The 14,486-nt window shown below is 40.6% G+C and overlaps 1 protein-coding gene across 1 annotated transcript in view; it reads right to left on the reverse strand.

The window, feature by feature from the left end:
• Window positions 1-14,486, reverse strand: part of PRKAB2 (protein kinase AMP-activated non-catalytic subunit beta 2) — a 49,628-nt gene that overhangs the window by 22,512 nt on the left and 12,630 nt on the right. Inside the window, exon 5 of the mRNA XM_015830439.1 lies at window positions 13,712-13,805. Coding sequence (XP_015685925.1) covers window positions 13,712-13,805 — 94 coding nt within the window. The remainder of the gene's footprint in view (window positions 1-13,711; window positions 13,806-14,486) is intronic.

The following is a 14,486-nucleotide window of genomic DNA, read 5'->3' on the forward strand; positions in this document are numbered from 1 at the left end:
TGCCAAGCAAGAAATTGGGGCCAAAATTCTTGGGGCCTTTCCCCATAGTAAGAATCATCAACCCAGTCACAGTAGAGCTAAAGCTCCCTAAACTCTTAGGGAAAATTCACCCAGTTTTCCATTGTAGCTTGTTGAAACCATATCGGGGCTCCACGTTAAGACCTCCTCCAAAGAAGGCACCTGGGCCCCTCGTAGTTGCAGGACAAACCCACTACGAAGTAAAGCGCATTCTTGATTCTAGAATTTTCAGAGGGAAATTGCAGTACCTAGTGCAATGGAAGGGGTACCCGTTATCTGAAGCCACCTGGGTGAAATCCAGTGAAGTGAAAGCTGACCGATTGGTCAACAGATTTCATATAAAAAACCCCACCAAACCGAAAGATGACTCTTAACCTATGCTTTTGTTCACCTTACAGGATCTGTCCTTCATCTAAGGGGGGCCGGATGTCAAGTCTGCTAACATTGGATGTTATTGCTCGACATATGTGAAGAAGCAAACATATCTTATTTAGCCTACATTTCACTTCAAGGGTTAAAGCAGACATTACTAGCCATATGAGTGGGGAGGAATGCCTGTGAATAATAACATTATCTTAGCATAGCACAGCCAAGGTCAAAGCAACAGCAGACTGTAATACCAGAGAATAGACGGGGGAACGATTCACACTTCAAATTAATTGGAGCATATGATTGATGACTGTGAAAGGAGGGAGGGAGTTGTGCTTGTCACGAGAGCTGGGGGGGTGTTTCAGTTCTTGGCTTTCCTCTGTTCGTGTCGAATCATGTAACCTATTAAAGGATTCTTTAAGGTAATTAAGCCTCAAAGTTCTTTGAAAAGTTATTTCTTTCGGAACCATTACTAGCCCCCATACTTTTAAAGTGGTGGGGGTGAAGGTGAGCTCCCCCGGAGCTAGGGACTTCTCCATTCTTCGGGCTGTCTTCGTTCGAATGTTCGTCCGAAGCTAGACGCGAATTCAATCTCTGCCTTCAAGGAGAGCGTGAGTGTACTTTTACAGGCAGATAGAGCCTGCCAGGAAGATCTGACTGGGACTTTTATTGAAACCTTAACTCTAAAATTATAGAATCTTCTTCTTTTTTCTTCATTTGAACTTGAAGAGTAAAGAATAAGGCTGCGGAAGGGCATTTCTTTTTTCCTCCGCTGTGAATTCATATGAGACTTTCACTTTTCAGAAACTTTCTCTTGGACTTTCTATTAGCTACATTGTGTTGACTGAACAGGTTTTTTTTGCTTCTATTGTTGCTGGGCGCTTTTATAAAACTTTATAGTATTTTTAAAAGACTTTCATAAGATCTTATATTATAATGAAAATATAAGAAGAAAAGAAAGTAAAATGGCCTCTAAGTGTGGAACTTTTGTTCCTCAAAAGATTATCTCCTCCTCTGTTGTCCAAATACCACAGCAGACTAAACCAAGGAGTCCCCCACCTTCTCCCCCAGCTTCAGCACTTACACTGAAAGATATTCAGGATGTATTAAAGGACAATGCAAGACAAATAAGAGTAAAAATGGAAGAATTGTTTGAAAAGAAACTTGAAGAGAAGAATGTGGAGATGAGAGAAGATATACTGTTAGCATTGCAAGGTTTGGCTGGGCATGCAGAACGTATTGAAGGAAGGGTGGATGAAGTGGAGGAAAATCTTGAATGTTTGGATTTTAGACTGGAGAAAAAGTGGAGGAGAATGTGGATTTAATTAAGAATGAGGTCATTTTGTCACAATATAGGGAAATGGAATACACAGTGAGAATAAGAGGGCTGAAAGAAAATGCTCACGAGAAATTGGAGGAGATTGCAGCAGATCTGGCTGGGGTCTTGTCCTGCCAACCTGAAGAAATTATGAGATGTTGAAAATTTTTTTAGAGTTAACTCATGGGTTGCAAGACAGAAGAACCTTCCAAGAGATGTTGTCATTTACTTTTCTAGGAAGTCTACTCGTAATCAAATTATTCAAGCTTTTTACAATCAAAAATTTCAAATACTAGGTCAAGATGTTATAATTTTAAAGGAGATACCATCTAAAATACTTAAAAGAAGGAAGGATTTTGCCTTCTTGGCTGAAGAATTGAAGAAGTGACAAATTCAATTTAGATGGGAGATACCTACTGGGATAATGGTCATTTATATGGGAACCCGCTATAGGCTTAATACTGTTGCAAAGGCAAGGGATTTTTATATCTCTACTTTGAAAGCGGGTTCACCACCATCTTCAGATTCCAGGAAGGAAAGAACCAGTGAAGATAAAATTGTTGAAGGAGCTACATCATCATCAAGTATTAAAGATTCGCAAGAACAAGGTCAAGTCAAGCAGCAACCTATGGAAATGAAAGAAGATCCAAAATCACAGAGAATGACTCGTGCAGCTCATAGATGCAAAGAGAGAGAGCAACAACAATTGGAGGTGATACCTACAACACAGCAAGTCACTTCAGAGCCAGTGGGGGGAGCGAGACCGAAAAGATCAGTAATAGCTGATTTGCAAGGAGCGTTCCAGAGGCTCGCTGCCACTAAAGATGGCAAAGTTCCTGACATGGAATGTTAATGGTTTGAATTCTCCACAGAAAAGGAAGAAAATATTTTATTATTTGAAACAACATAAAAATGATGTTATTTGTTTGCAAGAAACTCATATTACAGCAAAGGATCAAAAATATTTGATTAATCCACGGTTGGGTACACATTTTATAGCGCCTGCACCTCAGAAGAGAGGTGGAGTAGTTATTTATGTTAAGAGTGAGTTGTTGCCTAATTTGATTGAATCTGACTTGGAAGGAAGATATGTTTTTATTGATATACTACTGAATGGGAAAAAATGTTTGATTGTTGGATTGTACACACCAAATCAACAGCAGAAACAGTTTTACAAATTGTTACATCAGAAACTAAATCAAATGGATTATAACTCGGTTATTATGATGGGAGATTGGAATGGTGTTTTGGATCCAAGAAGAGACAAGAAAGGTTCCTGTAAAACATTTAATTCTTGATTGCCTAAAACTTTTTTTGGATTTGAAGGCTGAACTGGAATTAAAAGACATTTGGAGAGAGAGAAATATGGAAGAAAGAGATTTTACCTTTTTTTCAGATAGGCATCAATCTTATTATAGAATTGACTTTTTTTTAATTACTAATGATTTTTCTTCTAGGATGAAGAATATTAAGATTTTTCCCAGGACATTGTCAGATCATAGTCCTGTATGGATGGAATTATTTGTTGAAGAACGGAATAGAAGAACTTGGAGATTGAATGAAAATTTATTTAGATATGATATTAATTTGCAGAAATGTAGAGATCAATTGAAAGAATTTTTCTTGTTAAATATGTTTAAAGGTACCTCAATTTCAATGGTCTGGGATGCTAGTAAAGCATATATGCGAGGTAATCTGATTTATATGAATAATTTTTATAGGCGTACACAAATGCAAAAACGTAAAGAATTAGAGGAGGAAATTAAATTAAAGGAACAGGCTTTTATGCTTAACTCACTGGATAATAATTTGAAAGTATCTTTAAAGGTGCTTAGGGAGCAATTCAATATGTTAATAGCAGATCAGACTGCAACTAGTTTAAGGTATATGAAATACAACACATTTTGTAATGCAAATAAACCTGGAAGGTGGTTGGCTTATCACCTACGAAAAAAGCAAAAGTCAAGAACTATAGAGAAAATAGACTATAATGGTAAATTGACATTTCAACAAAATTTGATTAAAAAGAGTTTTTTGGATTTTTATTCTAAGTTATATGCTTATGAAAATATACATTATGAGGATATAGATAAGTATCTACAGCAGGTACATTTGCTTAGATTGTCAGATAGTCAAAAAGAAAAAATGAATTGTTTAATTACATTACAAGAGATTAAGGTGGCAATTAAGCAATTAAAAGTTGGTAAAACCCCAGGTACAGATGGACTAACAGCAATTTACTATAAGATGTTGTCTGAGGAAATGATAGGACCATTAAAGGAATTGTTTAATAGTATTTTGATGGGTGAAGAAGTACCTCCATCATGGAGAACTGCTTTTATATCTTTAATTCCAAAGGAGGGTCAGGAACTGACACAACCTAAGAATTATAGACCTATATCATTATTGAATACGGATTATAAGATTTTTTCAAAAGTATTGGCAAATAGATTAATGCAAGTGTTACATCAATTGACCAATCCGGATTTATAACTGGAAGATATATGAAATATAATGTAAGACAAATTATTAATTTAATTGAATATTTGGATAAGAATAATCACATTTCTGCTGCTTTTATTTTTTTGGATGCTGAAAAAGCATTTGATCAATTGGATTGGGGGTTTTTGTTTCGAGTAATAGAAAGAATGAATTTGGGGGATAAATTCTTGTCCGCTCTTAAAGCTATTTATCAACAACAATCAGCTCAGATTATAGTTAATGAGGGATTAACAGAATCGTTTAAAATTGGAAAAGGAACTAGACAAGGATGCCCACTATCACCATTACTATTTGTTTTAACAATGGAGATTTTGTTAATCAGAATTCGGGAGTCCTCTATTATAAAGGGAATTAAGGTTAATAAGATAGATTATAGGTTAAGAGCTTTTGCGGATGATTTGGTGTTAACATTAACTCAGCCGTTAGAATCGGTAATTGGTATGATGGACATTATAGCGCAATATAGAAAGGTCTCTGGATTCAAGGTAAATAGTAATAAGATGAAAATATTGCCGAAAAATATGTCTATGGATGATAAAGAGGCATTAGTTATGCATACAGGTTTTGAAATGGTTAAAAAGGTAAAATATTTGGGAGTTTATATAACAGCTTCTAATGCTAAATTGTACAAGAATAATTATGAGTCTTTATGGTTAAAGGTTAAAAAAGATTTAGATGATTGGAAAAAATTACAATTAGCATTGCTGGGGAGAATCTCAGCTGTAAAAATGAATGTTCTCCCAAAGTTTCTCTTCTTGTTCCAAATGATTCCTGTTTTAAAAAAAGATGCCAATTTGGAGGAGTGGCAGAGGGGTATTAATAAATTCATTTGGGCGGGCAAAAAGCCAAGAGTTAAGTTTAAGATTATACAAGATGCAAGGGAACGAGGAGGACTTAAAGTTCCTAATTTAAAATTGTATTATGATGCGGTGGTACTGACATGGATTAGTGATTGGTTAAATTTAACAAACAAGAATATACTTTCTCTTGAAGGATGGGATTTGTTATTTGGCTGGCAGGCATATTTAATCTATGATAAAAAGGTGGATACAAATTTTAAGGCTCATATTTTAAGGAGTGCTTTATTACGAGTTTGGAAGAAATATTATTATAAATTAAATTATAAAATTCCTATATGGGCAGCTCCAGGACAGGTAATAGAAGGGATATCTAGGGGAGTTAATTTGGATAAAGTTTCTTATAAGGAATTACTTCGTCCGTTCGGACAAAGTTGGCAACTTAAATCATTAGCAGATTTGAAACAAGAAAATATTGTGTATTCATGGTTTTATTACAATCAATTGTTAATGAGGTGGCGTATGGATCAAAAAGTTGGTATTACTATGCAGGATGAAAACTTGATGAAACAGATTAAAGACCAATCTCAAGCACATATTAAAAGAATTTATAATGTATTGGTGGAATTGGATTCAGAAACAGAATTGGTTAAGGACTGTATGATAAAATGGGCACAAAATATACAAGAACCGATTTTATTGGAAACATGGGAGAAAATTTGGATTAGAAATGTAAAATTTACTCAAGCTCAAAATTTAAGGGAAAATTTTTATAAAATGTTTTATAGGTGGCATCTGGATCCACAGAAATTGTCTTGTATGTACTCTAATTTGCAACCTAAGTGCTGGAGATGTGGAAACTTAGATGCAACGTATTTTCATGTGTGGTGGACATGTAGGGAGGTTAAAGTATTTTGGATTAAGATTTGGTGGAACATTCAAAATATTTTTAAGAAAAAAGATAAAATTCAAACCACAGATATTTTTGTTGGGTATTTTGGAAGATTTGGATGCAAAAGAAATGGAGTTGATGTTGAATCTTATAACTGCTGCAAGATTATTAATTGCTCAATTTTGGAAAACGAAATGTTTACCTACTATAGAAGATTGGGTATTTAAAGTCTCAAACTTAGCAGAAATGGCCAAGATTTCCGCTTATGTGAAGGATTACTCACAAGAAAGATATATATTGGTTTGGAGAAGATGGATTGATTATATTGAGTTTAAATATGGAACAAAAAATATCATTTGGTTTTTGAATGAATTTTTGAGTATTATTTTTGTTTAAAAGTTATAATGTTATTTAGTTTTATTTTTAATATTTAAAATTATGTTATTATTATGGTCTTTAATAATTGTATATTTGTTTTAAAAGAGAGTTAAAGGAAGTTATAGATTTGTTAGATTAATAGTTGATTAATGTTAGTTAGATTATGATTATTTTATTGTTAATCCTGTGATTGGCTCTGGGAAGTGAGGGGGAGGGAGGGATGGAGGGTTGGGTTTGGGGGAGGGGGGATTTATATTGTAAAATTTTATAAAATTTTCAATAAAAAAAAGAAAAGAAAAACTTACTAGGTTATTGTCTAAAAGATGGAATGTCAAATTAATTAAGATATATATAGACTGAAGATTATTGATGAATATTAGAAAGGTACTTTTTGTTTGATTGATAGAATACGAACTGTATTGGTTCGAACATGACAGTAGATATTATGGGGGAAAGAGGGGGAATTAGTTGTTGTAATACTTTGAGATTTGTACTGATGATATTCAAATGTAATGGAATTACTGTGCTTAGCCACCACGCTACTTTTCAAATATGTAAATGTAATATTGTAAAATTAATAAAAAACAAAGATGATCTAAGTAATGAGGTCTACAACACCTGCATTTCCAGAGGTCCCCCCCAACCTCTATGGCGAAGATCTCCCCATGAAGAGGCCCCAAAACCGGCACATGAGCAGACCCCACACTGCTGATCCGCTGGCTGCTTCAGGTGTGAAGGAGAGGCACTAAGCTGCCAACTGCCGAGCTGCATGCCCAGCCCAGAAGGCAACTCAAGGTCTTGCCTCAACATTTAACTTACTAATACATGTTAAATTCCGTTCTCTCTACCTCGTTTTTCTAACCATTGATAAAAGGTATCCCATGTTCTAAAGTATACTGAATCTTCTTTCTCTTTCATTTTCAATGTCAATCTATCCATTTCTGTACAATCTAATTTTTTTTAAATTAACTCTTCCTCCGTTGGTAAATCTTCATTTTTCCAATATTGAGCGAATATAATTCTTGCTGCAGTTAATACATGTAAAATTAGGTATATACACTCTTTCTCATAATTTACTACAATTATGCCTAACAAAAATAATTCTGGCTTAAAATCTATATGTTTTTTGTCATTTTTTCTAACCATATGTATATTCTTGACCAGAATTTTTTAGCTTTAGATTTTTAGATTTTAGATTTTATTAAATTTATACCCCGCCCTTCTCCCGGAGGACTCAGGGCGGCTTTGGGGCATGTCCAGCTTTGGGGCATGTCCAGCTTTGGGGCATGTCCAGCAAAGATGGTAATAGGTGCCTGGTTTTTGTTTACATTTCCAACAGTTGCTAGATATGTTTTAAACATTTTTGCTAACCTCACTGGTGTTAAATGCCATCTATAGAACATTTTGTATATTTTTTCTTTGTAAGCCACCGCTTTTGTTATTTTAGAATTTCTTTCCCAAAGGCTTTGACAAATTTCTAGTTCTATGTTATGTCTAAAAAACTTTGCCCATGTTATCATTGTTTCTTTAACTTGTTCCTCTTCCATCTTTAAACTTAACATATATTTATAAAGTTTCTTAATCAATTTTTCATCTGATGTCAGTAATATCTTGTCAAATTCTGTCTGTTCTTTATAACATCTTTTTCATATCTCGTTTGGATTTGCAGATATGGCCACCATGGTAGGTCAATACCCTGTTCTTCCAGTTCTTGTCTGTGTTTTAATTTCCCTTCATTATTCAAAATGTCTTTATAAGTCACAATTTTCTCATAGTTAGTTAAGTTTGGGTGAACAAACACTTCCATTGTTGAGAGCCATCCAGGTATTTTCATGTAAATTTTTGCTTTTACTTTTCCCCATTCTAAAAAAAGTGCATCTCTTATATAATGATATTGAAAGTATCTGTGTATTTTATTCTTCCCATACCATAGGAAGGCATGCCACCCAAGTTGTAGATCATGTCCCTCTAAGTTAGTAGTCTTTTATCTCTAAGTCCAGACAAATTATAGATAAGGTTTATGACAAGTTTAGTATAATTCTTTTCTCTTGCCACTAGATGTCACTAGATGCCCATTTTGTAATTTTCCAGTAGTTTTAAAAAAGTTTAGCTCCAATACTCTCAATAGAAATATAAAAAGGTTTAAAAATATTAAAGCTCCCCAAACTTTTCTTTTTTCTGTTTCTCTCTTTTATATCCACAATGATATTGTAGACTTCTCTATTTTTCCCCACGAAAACTGAAACCACCGCTTTTATTCTGGAGGGAGGATTAAACCCCCCTCCTTCCTTTAGTTCTGGGGATCTTGTTACTTTTGGATGCTTTTTTCCAGAACAGGTTTTACAATCGTAGAAGAAGAAAAATAGTCTCATCCAGGTCCAATGTGTTGCTCACGCTTTGTTAGAATCACTTTTCCTCCGGCAGTCAGCAGCCAGTCTTTCTCCTGCCGGTCCCGAGGGTTCCTTGGATCAAGCGGGTTGGCTACTGCCTTCCCGTGATCGACAAGGGTCCCCTCTTGGTCTGTCACCTCTACAGGGCGACTTTTGGTCCTTTTTGGACCCCCAGCAGAAAGAAATCGGGTGCGAGAATCAGAGCCCTGTTTCCCTGCGCCTGCCTTGCCGCAGCAACGAAACCCAGGGTGCAACTGATGCTTGATCAACCCTGCCCTGGTCAAGAAACTGGGCATGAGACTCAAACGGCTTAAAGCGTCCATAGCTTTTTGCCAGCTAGACGGCTCAGTGGTGGGGGGCAGCGACATTTGTTACCGAACCAATATAGAGGAGGATGGGTATATACACAGAGACCCTGAGCTTCATTGTAGCCCTGTCATAGTTCCGACAGATGAAACTCTTCAAAAGAACTTCGAGGCATTGTTTACCTTAAAGAATCTTTTATTCGAGAAACAAAGTATCGGCACTACATAGTCGAAACCAAAAACTAAATTCCCCTCCCCTGGATACAAAGTAACAAACCACAATTCCCTCCTCCAATAAACAGTCATAAATCACATTCCCCAAGTAGCTTGAAGCGCGGGCTTTCTCCCCAGCTCTCCAAAACTCTATCAACTCTGGGCCCAATGACCTTGGGTTCCCAAGGCTGAGTTACTATTATTATGACTAGCTGGACTCTCATCCACATTCCCCCTCCCAGCATCAACTAACTCTAAAAGCAATAGAAAAAAATGGCTGCATTTCCATCTGTTGTCAAAGCAAGAACATCCGATGTTAGCAGCGTTGACATAGCCCCTGGAATGGAAAGGCCACTTGTGTTAGGACTGTCTTGGCTCCAGAAATGGAACCTCTTTGTGAACTGGAGGAGGGGGCTGCTAAAAATCAGACTTGCTGACTGTGAACGGGGAGAGGAAAAGGGCTGTCAAAAACCTGCCCCAAAGTTGCAGCAGGCGAAACAGAAAAGGGAGTAGCTGCCAAAGATTGGCTCCAGTTTAACCCTCAGATCCCCAAGGAGTGCTGATACTTATGGCATGGCTTCACTGAGAAGGGGTCAGATGCACTCCCACCCCACTAGCCGACTGACTGTGTCACAGAAATCCTATTGGGGTCAAACTACCCAAACCTAAACTGTATTCCATGACCCCTAAGGAATTGGAAGAATTGCGGACTTTTATAAACAAAAACCTGAACCATGGATTGATCCTCACTCAGTAGTGCACCTCCTGCAACTTGGTGAAGACCTTCCCCTTGGCCAAATAACAAGCCAAATATGTTCTTCAGGAGTGCAGCCTAGAGCTATGGTGGTGCAGTGGTACTGCAGGCTACTTCTGCTGCCTGCTGGCTGCCTGCAGTTCAGCAGTTAGATTCTCACCAGCTCAAGGTTGACTCAGCCTTCCATCCTTCCGAGGTCGGTAAAATGAGGACACAGATTGTTGGAGGCAATATGCTGACTCTGTAAATTCCTTAGAGAGGGCTGTAGAGCACTGTGAAGCGGTATATAAGTCTAAGTGCTATTGCTATGATGGAAAGTGGGTAAACATTTTCTATACACAGAGCGTTAAGCCCATAATAGTCCATGCACAGATTAAGGAACCCAACCTTCTTTTCCCTAATCAGTACTGGGGCAACCACCCTTGGTCTGGCGGGTTGGATGAACCCATGCTTCAGGTTTTTGTCTATAAAAGTCCACAATTCCTCACTGAAGACATCCCATAAGTCCCAGTACTCTTTGGGGATCCGAGGATCACCTTGGGGCCACTCTTTGGCAGTTGCTCCCATTTCCCTTTTTGGTTTCACCTGCTGCTACTTAGGGCTAGGCTTTTGACAGCCCTTCTCCTCACCCCCTTCACCCCTTCCGCTGAGTCTTTAGCAGCCCAGTTGACATAGGAGTTCTATTTCAAAAGCTAAGACAATCCTAACACAAGGGGCCTCTCCATGCCAGCGGCCATGATGAACCCAGGGTCTCTCTGTGTGTGCCCCTCCTCATCTCTATTGGCTAGGTGATAAATGATATTGCCCCTGCCACTGAGCTGCCCAGCTGGCAAAAAGCTATGGGCACTTTAAGTTGTTTGAGTCGCATGCCCAGTTTCTCGACCAGGGCAGAGTTGACCAGGCATCTGGTGCACCTTGAGTCCAAGAGAGCTATTAGACTCCCTTTGCACCCCGAGGATCAAACCACTAGTACTATGGGGATGGTTACTGGGTTGACTGGGTGACTTACCAAGGGATCATTATTGTAGTTTGATTAATTTTCCATTGGGTTGTCCACTGGGTGGTCAGAGTTCTCCCACTATCTTTGGGGGATGATGTGAACTCTATGACTTCTACACACTTTGGGCGGTCTCATGGATTTGTGGAGGGTGGTTTTGCCAATTTTTTGGCAGGATCTTGAGTTGCCTTCTGAGCATGCAGCTCAACAATCAGTAGCTTGGTGCCCCTCCTTCCCACCCCTAAAACAGCCAGTAGATCATTGGTGTGAGATCTGCTTGTATGGCGGCAGTTTCAGAGCCTCTTTCTTTTCAGGGAGGGATCTTCTCCACACAATGGCTCTGTCAATATTTGGATTCAGCCAGGTCAATTTCAACTTCCTCTGCTAACTAGGACCTACCATCAATGGAGGGTGAGGTAGGCTCCTCTGGAAATACAGGTGCTGTAGACCTTGTCGCTTAATCCATCTCGGAAGCATCTGATCAAGATGTCTTCTGGCCAGTCAGTTAGTCGGCAGGCCAAGCTGCAAAACTCCTGGGTATACTCAGCCATTCCCCTGTACCCTTGGCTGATGGTCTTTATGTAGTCTCTGGCTTTGGGATAGGCTAAGGAGTCTTTGAAGCTCTTCTGAAGTGCAGCCATGAAGTGGTTGAAGTTTCTCAACTCTGGGGTGTCATTGTGGAAGGTGACCGTCAATTCAGGAGTCTAGGACCTTTAGGCTCCCACCATTGGCCACACCCACTTCACCTCCAGCCATCTCCCTCAGCTCATTCATAGCCAGGCTTCCTCCTCTGCTGGCCCTCCGCTGGCAATTCTCCCTGGCCAATGAGCCCCTGGCCCCCTACCCCTCACCCTTCGGTCTGGCCTATTCACTCAGACACACTTTGTCCTAGGTGTTTCACTCCACAGGACAAGAAGCCACCATCCAATCAGGGGGCAATGATGACACTGGAAAGGGTGACCGAGGGTGCCGTGAGGGGGATGCTGGTGACAGGTTATAGGAGAGGGCAAGATCTGGGGGGACGCGACAGGCAAATGCTGCTTGCATGCAGCTTCCAGCAGTGTACCCCAGGCACCACCAGAAGCCATGCACAGTTTCCCTGCTGCCCTTCGCCCTGCCAGAAGCCGCATGCAAGCAGTACTTGCCTGCCGTCCCCCCCCCCCAGATCTTGCTCTCTCCTATAAGCTGTCACCAATGCATCCCGCTCACAGCCCCCTTGGTTGCTCTTCCCAGCATAATCGTTGCTGCCTTCCACCACTGGCTGGTGGCTGGAGCGAAACACCTGGGACAAAGGATGTCTGGGTGAATGGGCCAGGCCAAAGGGTGGAGGACCAGGGGCCCAGGGAGAATCACTGGGGGAGGGCCAGTAGAGGAGGAAAGCTGGCTGTAAATGGGCTGAGGCGGGGGATTGAAGGTGAAGTGGGTGCGGCCAATGTTGAGAACCTAAAGGTCCCATTCTGCCTCCAATGCCATGGTCACGAAGCACACCTTAGCCCAGGGGTGTCAAACCTGCAACATCACGCAACATGTCGTGACTTTTTTTCCATTGCCGGCAATGGGGTAGGCACGATTTCGGCATGACGCATCTGGCCTGCGGGCCGGCAGTTTGACACCCCTGCCTTAGTCCCTTCAGTGGCTATTTCTGGATCATATTCTTGCATGTATGTCCAAACCTGCGCCAGGAAGAACCCCAATTGCTTGGGGTCTCCACTGAACTTTACTCCCAGAGCTGGTGTCTTGCATCCTCTCCACCTTGCTGGCACTACTCCTGCATCCTGTGCAGTCTGGGCTGCAGAGCCAGGTGCTGGGGCAGTTGCTGCTGCTGGGAAGCTTGCTGCTACTGGCATCACAGTGGCAGAGGTAATTGCCCCATTACTTGCCATGGCTGGTCAGTGGGATGTGCCACCCAGGCTAGGGCTTCCCATGCTTTGAAGTTACCAAAAGTCCCCCTCAGGAACTTTCTGACATGCTCCAGCTCCAGTCCTCTCGCTCCAGCTCACCTGTGCTTGATTCTTCCTCCAGTTCTTCCAGCTCCACCTGCGTCTCTCACCGGCAGCTACCATGGCCCCCATGAGCAAATGTCACTCGCATGGGTTTGTCTTCCTACTCTTCCTTTTTTACGACCCTGAGGGACCATTCGGGTCCCAGCCACTCGGATAGATCCAGCCCTCCAGGAGGGGGTTTCAAGGATGTCTCTCCCCAGGCTTTGATCTCTTCTTGGTTGCTCTGACATCATTTGCATGGTCCCCATGATAGAGGCGTTTTCCTCTCTGGGTTGATCACAACTTCAGAGCTAGCCTAACGTCAGACCTGCCCAATCTGATCCCTTAGGAAAGAAAGACCCTCGACTTCATTTGATTAAAGTAAAAGGGTCTTTTACTTTAGGTGTTAGCTGCAGTAAATTCAGGCTAGCTCTGAATTTTCCTGTGCTCACAAGATACAGAAAGGTTCACCTGCAACCCATCCCTAACCTGTGACCAGTGTTTCCAGCGAAAATATTTTGAGAATGCTGAGTTGTTTGGGGTAATCCACATATTTTCTCAGGGTGCCTGGCCTTGGGATGCTGGTACAAACTGGATCCAGACTGCTCTGGTCTTCCCCCCCCTCCCTATTTCCCATCATGTACACGCATAGCTTTATTGCCCTTCCATCCTCCCACCCCTTCAGCCTTTGATGGCAGGATGCTTGTGAGGTGCCAAGCCTTACCTCATCGGCACTCATACTTTGCAGGGCCTCTCAGCCATCAGAGTGAAGACAGATAGAAGAAAATGGAATTACCTCTGAGGGATCATGAACCCACTGGCCATCTACAAAGAACTTGTATTGGTGTTCACCTTCAGGAAGATCCAGAATAGCAACAAAGTCATTATGGCTGAAAGGAGAGTGATCCACAGTGAGAAAACACAGCACATATATACATGCAAGAAAGTGGCCTATCTTGACTCTTTTGCCTGGTTTGGATAAAATCAATGAGACAGACTCAGCCATAGACAAACTCAGCCAAAAGAAAAGATGAAGATTGGTTTAAGCAGCTTCAACTGTTTCAAAAGGAATATGCACAGCTACTTCATGAAAGTTTCCATGAATGAACTTAAAGGAGACCTACCAAACTGGTGAAAATGGAAATATTCACTTTCTGGACTATGAGGACAATTATGCAGTGGACCACTCAGCCTCCTGAAGTTATAGGTGCTTTCAAGAAAAGACTGGGTGGCCTTTTCTCCAAGATAGAATGAGGATTCTTGCAGTGGGAAGGCAGTTGGATTAGATGACCTCCAAGATTCCCTCCAATCCTATGGAGCTGATTTAAACAGAGTTTCTCAAGAAATAAATTGTAAACAGAGAAAGTAACCAAATAATCCCTTTAGAATGAGATGTGAGTAGGTCAACTGAGTCTGGGCCATTCTGGGTAAGGATTGGAAGAGAAATGTAAATGAGACTGGGGATACTCTAACCTGTTAACCAACGACCAATCTGCATTGACCTAGAAATCTCCCAGATGGCCCACTGCAAGGAGTTTGTCTTAACCATCTGAACTCATCTTCAACCCGAA

The sequence above is a fragment of the Protobothrops mucrosquamatus genome, unplaced genomic scaffold (assembly GCF_001527695.2).
Source record: "Protobothrops mucrosquamatus isolate PMUCROS unplaced genomic scaffold, P.Mucros_1.0 scaffold_243, whole genome shotgun sequence".
In the NCBI taxonomy this organism is placed as follows: Eukaryota; Metazoa; Chordata; class Lepidosauria; order Squamata; family Viperidae; genus Protobothrops; species Protobothrops mucrosquamatus.